The 9,204-nt window shown below is 38.7% G+C and overlaps 2 protein-coding genes across 2 annotated transcripts; both read left to right on the top strand.

Annotated features, from left to right (window-relative positions):
- Nucleotides 1–599: 599 nt before the first annotated feature.
- Nucleotides 600–5,902, top strand: LOC141838466 (uncharacterized). Its single transcript, XM_074725952.1, has 2 exons — nucleotides 600–1,049; nucleotides 5,757–5,902. The coding sequence occupies exons 1-2, from the start codon at nucleotides 640–642 to the stop codon at nucleotides 5,809–5,811; spliced, it is 465 nt and encodes a 154-aa protein (XP_074582053.1). The 5' UTR covers nucleotides 600–639; the 3' UTR covers nucleotides 5,812–5,902.
- Nucleotides 5,903–6,538: 636 nt separating this feature from the next.
- On the top strand, nucleotides 6,539–7,567 carry LOC141842299 (uncharacterized). Its single transcript, XM_074730509.1, has 2 exons — nucleotides 6,539–7,260; nucleotides 7,369–7,567. Exons 1-2 carry the CDS (start codon nucleotides 6,652–6,654, stop codon nucleotides 7,462–7,464), a joined length of 705 nt encoding a protein of 234 aa, XP_074586610.1. The 5' UTR covers nucleotides 6,539–6,651; the 3' UTR covers nucleotides 7,465–7,567.
- The last annotated feature ends 1,637 nt before the right edge of the window (nucleotides 7,568–9,204 follow it).

Raw genomic sequence — 9,204 nt, 5'->3', positions numbered from 1 at the left:
GAATATGTTATATTTAGTTGTAAATTTTAAAATATAAGAAATAGTTAAGGTAATGAGTATGTAAAAAGTGATAAAAATATTATAAAAATAAAATAGATCATGGGTGGATCATGACTAGTACTATATAACTCTCAGGTGTTATACAATCCTAAAATATTTAAGAGAATAAATAAAAATATTAGAGTTGGATGAATATTTTAAAAATCAACTTATATAAATTATGCTTCAGATTCAGATTAATTGAGTGAATCTCGACACTTGAATTATAAAAAAAATACTAGCATTATATATTATGAAATTCTTATTAAACTTATTTTATTCTTTTAATGTTGATCGACTATCACAAAATGAAAATATACGATTGCATTCAACATTTGGAAGTCAGCTGAATGATCAATTCGAATAATCCAATCGATCCAATTTTAAAAAATATTAAATTAAAATATTTTAATTTTTAAAATAAAATTTAATTTAATATTAAAAATTCTTAAATTCAAATCAATCCTAACTCAACACAATCCGAATCCGATCGACGAGTCGAGTTTATTTTTAGACCCCTACTTGAATGCGTCGGACTTATCGCAGCCCTACGCCTCTTTTATCGCCTCGCCGCCTTCCGATCAATTCTTCCAGGCCGAGATGATCGCATCCTTCTCCTTCTCCGCCCTCCCTCCCATCTCCTGCCATGGATCCGCCACGCTCTCCTTGAAACCGACGTCTCTCCTTTTCCTGATCAAGCGACGGCCGAAAGGTGGCGCCAGGCCTCGGAGGGCCTTCCCCTTTGTCCGCGCTGCCGGTGACGGCGCCAACGGGATGAAGCAGGAAGATGAAGACAACGTTACCGACAACAACAGAAAAAACGGAGGAGGAGATATGAAGAGGGAACGCCAGCCGCCGGTCGCATTCAACCTTCGCTGGCGAGATCTCTTGTCGCCGGACCCCGACAACGCGTTGGCCGTTGCCTTGACCGGCCTCCTTACTTGGGCCAGCGTCCAGGTTGTCTTTCAGCTCTTCTTCATCTCGGTCGCCATCCTCCTCGCTGCTCTCAAGTACTCCTTCATCGCTGCTCTCTTGCTCTTCATTCTCATAGCCCTCCTTTGAGTAATTTTGTGCTGTGTCCTCCTCATTCATCGTAGGCTTGTGGTATGTGTATACCAATGGTTCTTATTGGACGTGATATTTTCAATTTTTAGCTCAATTATATGAAATTGATTCCAGCTATCATATCGTCCAATGTGTTGCTTGAAAAATCTAAAGCAAAAAATGGTTCTTTACTTCAAAATGCTCTATGATCACATATCTACCTATTCATAGAGTTTTCGTCGCAAGAGATATTTTAAAACTTCTCTTCTGAAGCAAATTGAATGGCAATTTGACAGACTTGAGTTTGTTCAGAGCAAGGGGAACTCTGTTCTCAATTAAGTTGAAATATTAGAGGAGACGTGTATCATAAGCAGCACAATCCACGTCCATCAAATTCCAATTACATAGTCCAATGCAACCAACAACTTCCAATCAACCACCTAAGCCGCTCTAGCATTCAGGGCAAGTTTCCCATGCAAGAGCATGATTTTTGAGGTGCCCATGCTGTCCTCTCCATTGATTACCATCATGGAGAAGCAGTTTTTTTGGCAGGTTCCACCCTGGATGCTGCCGCTATGCTTGTGGGTGATGCCCCCGGATTTGCAGGTGCTGTCATTGGACTTGTGGCTGTTTTAGCAAATGAGTCACCAATGCTTAAGAGACCAAGCTGGAGTAAACGCTTGGTGCTGAGGTCAGTCCGTATTACCCAGGTGAAGAGTGCAGATGGAGGAGTTAGCCAAGGGTTGATGGGCTTGTAGAGAGTCACGTGAGTGGAGGAGCTGACTGAGAGTCGCATGACCTGGAGAGAACCACCAAAGTGGAGCAACTGAGCTATGACCACCATAGCAGATGACTAAGACCTATTGTTAGTGGCCACAGAGGAGGATGTGCAGAGTGGAGGGAGAGTGCTGAGTTGGTCATGATTAAAGGGGATTAGTGGTTTTGTTTGTTTGATGGATTCATTCATTGAATGTTAGCTGAAAATCCATGCTGGCTGGCAACCTAATGTGCAACCATCGCCTTTTTTAGCTGGACTTAGGACTGGCTTTGGCAGGTCAATGGAAAAAATGACTCTTTTTAGAGACTAGATTCCTTTGAGTGAAATCCAGAGAGAGCTTTAAAGTGCTCCATATTATAAGTTGAAAGAGACGAAGAGTTAACACAATCAAAAAGTGAAAGAACAAAAAGTGCCAGCAAAAGAGATGGTAATGAGTAGGTAAAAGAATTAACCTGGCCAAAGAGTGCAAATCTGAAATCACATGATTACCTTTTCTCAGATATTCAGTCTCCAACTCCTTGTGGCATGACTTTAAGTTCTTAAGGTACGACTTGTGCCAGTGAAAAGTATCTCTTATAATATTATAATATCATCTCATGAAATATTATATAGTTGTCATTGACCTGAATAATGTGTGAATTATATAGTTGTCATTGGTTTGAATAATGACTTAACATCTCATTCTAATGTGGCACGATATCTATGATGGAGAGAGGCAATGTCAGTGGAGATATAAGCTTTGGAGAATAATGAAATAATGAGGATTGAAGCCTTGTCGACCAAAATGAAACCTATAAGTTGTTGATGTGTATGTATGGTCAATAGAAGAGCCAACTAAAGCATTGATTGGTATAAAGCTCAGTGGCTATTAAAGGATATACATATAAAAAGAGGGTGTGGATTTTGATGAATTTTTTTGCTATTGTAAAGATGAAATGTTGTTGTTCAATTCACGGAAGAAGCTTTAAGACAAGAACATTGGAACATTGCGATACAAGTCTTGAATATCTAAAGAAGAATCCATGACTAAGAGTTTTGTTCCAAAGGCTTCCTCCTTTGACTTTGTTCCCCATTGTGACTCAGATAAGGCCAGCTGCTTATTGACTCACTTGTTTGCCAACTTTCTTTATCAGACGTTGCAAAATGGAAAAAAAACAATTGATCGTCTCAAGATCATGAATAGAAGCAAAGTAGGGATCAATGACTGCAATGACATGTGAGCTGTTGGATAAACAAACTCTTGGAGATTGTTGAAGTTGGACAATCCACAGCCAGTGCTCTATTATTGTGATAACTAGATTGCTAACTACATTGAGGCCATCCGTGTTTCAGGACTAAACAAACAACACTTTAAAATTGACTATTGTTTTGTAGGAGAGTATGCTTAATACAGGGCCATTTTAGTAGATCACATCTGAACTAAGTACTAGTTAATCCATTTCTTCACCAAGGTATTTACAAGAGATCGCTTTCACTTTCTGGTTTCTACTAGGCTAGTTGAGCATCATCGATGTGTATGCACTGACTTGAGGGATAATATTAGAGGAGATACATAACATAAATAGCGCATTCAACCCCCAACAATTTCCAACCAGAGTCTACAAGCACCTATAACATCAGTCATAGCAGCATTTTGTGTTGAGAGAAAATAGCATGAACAACTATCAACAACTAATGGTGTGCATGTGCACTCATTGTATCTATACAAAGGAAGATGAAGCTTGGTGCCTGACCAAGGTGTAGTACTTTCATCTCATTCCCTTTTTTCTTCTATCATATTATCTTCCTTTCTCTATTTTCTTCATTAAGATTTATGAAACAAAGACAAGTATGGATACTTATATGAAAGTGAAAAGGAGAAAAAAAAACAAAAAAGTGAAAAGAAAGCAAGTAGTTTTACTCGTGGGATGGGGTTGTGGGTCTCGAGTCACGATTGAGCATATAAAATTGCCAATTAGGAGGAATATCAAAGTCTCCAACATTCCCAAATTAATCTCATATGGACATGCTTAGTAGTAAAATGGACCTTCAATTGGAATGTAACAACACACATTTTGTTTGTTAATATAATGAAAATAAAAAAAAATGATTGGAGGATCCTTATACTAACTGTAAGGATGCCAATGGTCTTCTATTATCAATCTTGGTACTGTTGTGCCAATTTCTGCACTAATGCTTCAATCTTGGGCCTGACATTGAGCCAATGTTTTTTTTTTCTTTAGTAAAGATATATGTATGGTGATAGAATTCGTGTGTTATTTAGGGAATGGAAATTCATGTGATGCTTGCTTGTGATGCTTGCTTGTGAATTAGTATAGATGCATCTGTTAAATTTGGTAATAAAAGGTGCTAAAAATGCATTCTTACACATTCCAGGAATGAAAATATTCATCTACTTTGCAGCATTTTAGGCAGGGATAGCCTGCCTTCTATTAACCATCCATCTTGTAACAACAGCTAGTATCTTTGACATATATATGAAGATTTTAAGTTGCCTTGAGAGCTTGTGGAAATTTTGTAGCGTCAATGACTTCTCTGTGATATGATTTCTGTATATCATTTTCTTCAATGTGCTTTACATCGTCAACCAACTTTCCAGCAGTTATTCTGATATTGAACATTTTCTTTTAGGTGTATTTGCTGAATTATTGTTGATCTTTCTTGGTCTCCAACTTATTGAACCGTAATTCTCAATTCTGACAAAATTATGTTTATTCTCAATGCTTTTTTAAAAGAAGTTATGCAACTTGGTTGCAGCATAACTGTTCTGATTTGAGTAAAGTGGGCTTGGCAATGCCAACTTAAACCTGTTCTAGGTTTTGATTTGAAGCAATTGATGATTTTATTGGGAATGTAGGACTCTTCAGAATTTGAGGCTATGTTTGGACATGTTTGTTTATTCAAAACAAGAGATTATGGTTTATGGTTTGCTAATATCTTGCTTGTTCAGTGTCATGCATTATATTCATCTCCTTAAGCTGCATTTTGGACTTTTGATTGATAATTTGATCCTACTAATTTAATATTATCTATATGAATGTGGGATTTCTAAGTGTCACGCATCTTGTTTCTAGTTTGCTAGAACAGTTTGATGATGACGATTCCGTATAAGATTAACTTAACTAGAAAATACTCTATCTTCAGTTAGCGTCTTTTTATATACCCTATCACTTAAATTATGTTACCATGATTCCTAGGATTTCCCCTCTTGGAAGGCACATTAAACTATTGCTTCCAAGTTGCAAAACTTGCATGTTTCTTCAAATTGTAACATAGATACTCTTTTTTATTATTTTTAAGTAAGGGATATACATGCTCATCTTTTTGTGCCTTTTTGTTTCTCTCTTGACTAAGCATTGCCCGGATGAAATTACTGTTAAGTAATCAATCTAATTAACCATCTTAGAGCATTGGAGAATCTCATCAAAACAGCATATCAATTTTGAAATGAATATCTTCAAGCCAACCAACTTTAGCTGCTTAGCAGGTGAAGACATCAAACATCTAGGATATAGATTGAACATTGATCTTGGTGATGGATTGAGGTTTAAGATGTTTGTATCTGTCATTCATTAGGAAACCTTATAGCAGACTCAAAAACCATAGCCGACAGACACTGAACTCAGAAGTTATCTACAAATCCAATAGTGTAACATGATAACTATGATTCAGCTTAAACATGCCAAGATTTATTTGGGCGATGGCATCTAATAACAATATGCATTCTCTTGAAAGTTTGGATCCTGTTGTCAAAAACTACAGTTTTTCGACGCCACTATTTTTCTAGGTTATGATGGCACATATCTTTCTGCAAGTTTGTTTATTTGTTTTATGGCTATTCGATGATCTTATGAGCAACTATTTGACTTAGTTTTGTTTACATAATCTATGTTAGGTGTCAGCGCTTAACACAACTCCAAACTTCAGTGGTCCTTGGATCCATTTGGTGATTTTAGAAATTTCGTTTAAGGAAAACTAATATGCAGGTATCCTTCTGCAACTGAGTCGATGGAACATATTTATCTGTTGTTGACAGAGGCAGCCAAAGAGCACACGGTCCAGCCTTAAAATTAAAATTCTCTGTAGGTACCTTCTCCTCCATGAAATGTTCCATGGTATTTGTTTTGATAGAATACTAGTGCCCATTGTATTTGAACTAATCTTCCAAAGGTATTTTTCCACAAGGAAATTGAAATGTTTATCTTTTATCAAATATTATTGTTGGATCAAATTGTCCACCTTCCACACTTTTTTTTTATCAAGTCAGTGGCCACATCAACATCTTTATATTATTCTTTATCATTACTAATCTATTTCCACCATTCTAATCCATGCAGGAGAGCAAAACTTACCGGAACAGGCAGGCAAACGGGGATGTGAATGTGATCCTGCCTTAAAGGTTCATCGCATCTCTACCTTGCTTCTCCGCGTTTCTTATCACTCAAATAATCCAAGCCAGATGAGTCTTTACGCCTTCACCTTAAAAAAAGCCCTAAAACAGGTGTCCTAAACGACCCCCTAGAACTAGAAGCAATAACAATCAATTATTTATTCTACCTCAGAACCCCATTTCTATACTTTTTCTTCTGGGATAATAAAAATCTCAATAGGAGTGGGCCCTAAACTAGCTTTTCACGCGTGTCTCTATTGGCGAGGATAAGAACCCCCCCAATCAGGCATGCCATGGACTGTTACTTTCTTCTTTTCTTCTTCTTCTTCCTTGGAAGCAAATTCTTCCAACTATTCCATGCTAGATCTTCTTCCAATTCCACCTTGAATCCTTCTCGGAGATGGAGCTGGAGGAGTGGGAGTTCCTCCCGGACGCCGACAGCTTTCTCGAATTGGGCCATGAGGCGAAAAGAGATGTGGTGTTCAAGGAGCTGATCGTCGACATGAACTACTTCATCTGCCCGTCTCTCCCTCTCGTGGACCGCAAGCTGAGCCCTTCGAGCTCCGCCCCACTCGCGGAGGAGGCTCAGAAGAAGGAGCTGGTTGAAGAATTCAAGGACATCACCGTGGTGCTGCCGGCGGCGATCGCCGTCGACCCCCACCGCCACGACGTGGTGACCCAAGTCTTCTTCAAGAAGCTCACGGACAACGAATTCGTCGACATGAAAGTGGAGTCCCCCCGGGGAGCCACCCTGACTCATTTGGAGCCGGAAGGCAAGGAAGAGGAAGAGGAGGAGGAGAAAGAGGAGGCCGAAGCTGAGGGCGACCGTAAAGGCGACGGATGCGAACCGATGAACACATGGAACCGGAGGTTGGTCGGCGTAGGCGCCTTCTGCTCTCTGGGAGCCGCCGCTGCCGCCACCGCCTTCATGTTTGTGCTCGGGGGACGACACCTGCAGAGCCAGCAGCACAGCCACAGGATCCAATTCTGCATCTACTCCGACGACAAGGTACTTATTGTCCATTACCGGCCGACAAACCTCTCTGCCATTTCTTCCACGTTAACATTAAAAACAATAATAATAATAAATTTGAGATTTTGGTTGTTTCGATGGCAGAGGTCGAGGGGGACGACGACGATGATGCTGCTGCACCGAGCAACGAGGCCGAACCAGGCGCACATATCGTTCGGAGGCTACTGCGCCACTGCTTGACCAGCAGCTCTTCCTTTCCTTTCAATTATATACCTCTAAATAAACTGCAACATCTAGTTCGCCTGCTCCAATTACTCTGTAAATATACATAGATTTATCTGAACTTCTGGATTTTGCTTGCCCAAAACAAAACTAGTTCTAGCTCGCAGATTCTTCTAGCAAAGAAATTGTATTAATTTGACAGTAATGGCGTGGCGATGTGTATTGATAGCGACCCTACAGGGAGGACACGCAGGCTACGTTGGCTGCTGTCTCACGCCAACCCATTTCTCTGGTTCATATCCTCTCATTAATTCTCGATGCGATTTTCTTCTCAGGAAAATGGCAGATTGAATTGGCCATAAATGCGACAGACTAATAGAGTGGAATGCGCATTGAATCCGTCTGGAATCGGTTCTTGCTAGATTTCCCGAAGCTTCTTTCAGGGCTTGTAGTTTGGTGAAGGTCCTTTTTTTAGTTTGGTTGATCGATGGCGATGGGTTACTGTACGAGCTGGGTGGCTGCGCCACGTGGAAATTTCTTTGAGGTTTCTTTATTTTATTTTTATTAAAAAGGTTGAAATAAATAAGGCAGCCGGGGCAAGAAACAGCGTCGAATAGACACTTGAAAATACACAATTCTAACTTTCATTTTAATCCTAGCAAGTATTTGTCAGTTATTTTTATGAAAAAATCCCAGTAGATCTTCGTTCGCTCTTAGGTATTTTTTTTTAATCTGCAAGGATGAAATTAAAAATTATAAAAAAATTTCCCTGTGAAAAACATTCCTCTATTTACTTTGTAAAAAAGATAATTTATTTTTTTATTTACTAGAAGATGGAATTATGAATTCATTAATTGATCAATTTTTAATATTTTTTGGTGGAAAGTAATTCCGTCTTCCCTCTGCATTCTGCAATCGAATTTCTCCAACCCAATTCGTAAAAATCACTATCTCTTGCATGACGACACAGCGCCACCACCGTCAATAGTCCCCGCGAGACGGCAACCTCGCCCCCAAGGCATAGCTGAGTTGGTTACGGCGCAGCAGACTTGCAGAAGAGGGCAAAGGTTCGAATCCTGACAAAGCTAGGCAATACCCTCCTGCGTCGTGACCAACTACAATTTCTCGATTTACCTCTTCACAAATGGTCGTAGGACCGATCGTGTGGGGCCGCTAAGGTGGCGGATTCCACCTTTTGTACAGAAGCGAGGCGGCAACCTCACACAACTGTTTTTCCCCATCCCGATGGAAACCAAAGAGAACGAAGACATACGAATTGTTTTAATATCGCATACACACAGGCAAAAAAAAAACAAATACAAATCTACTTTCTTATTAGGCTGCCGGCCTAATTGACCTAATTTAAGGCCCATTTTTATTATATAAATTTTATTAATTTAGACAAGGTATATTATAATATAATACTTTTGATGAGGAATTGTAAACACGCTAAGTCGAGTCCAGTTTCTTAATTTTTAAATTTATTGGATAAGATAATTGAGTCAAATCAAATTGAATCTAAAATGAATCAAGCGATTAAAATAGTTGTTTAAATTTGACTTAATTTTTTTATGAATTTGTGTTTGGTTCAAGCTTGATTTGTTTATATATTTTGGAGCTCTTAATTTAAGTTTTTTTTTATTGTTTGAAAATTTTATAATTTTAAAAATTTTGATTGGTTATTAAGTTTGATAATACAAGTTTGTTTATTTATTTTAAAAAAATTTATATTTATTTATCATATTAATAAGAGTTTTA

Source organism: Curcuma longa, chromosome 11, assembly GCF_044706935.1.
Source record: "Curcuma longa cultivar G26 ecotype Majalengka, Jawa Barat chromosome 11, ITB_CL_G26_1.1, whole genome shotgun sequence".
Lineage (NCBI taxonomy): Eukaryota > Viridiplantae > Streptophyta > Magnoliopsida > Zingiberales > Zingiberaceae > Curcuma > Curcuma longa.
Note: the sequence above shows the minus strand (reverse complement) of the source record. Positions and strands in the feature narration are given on the sequence as shown.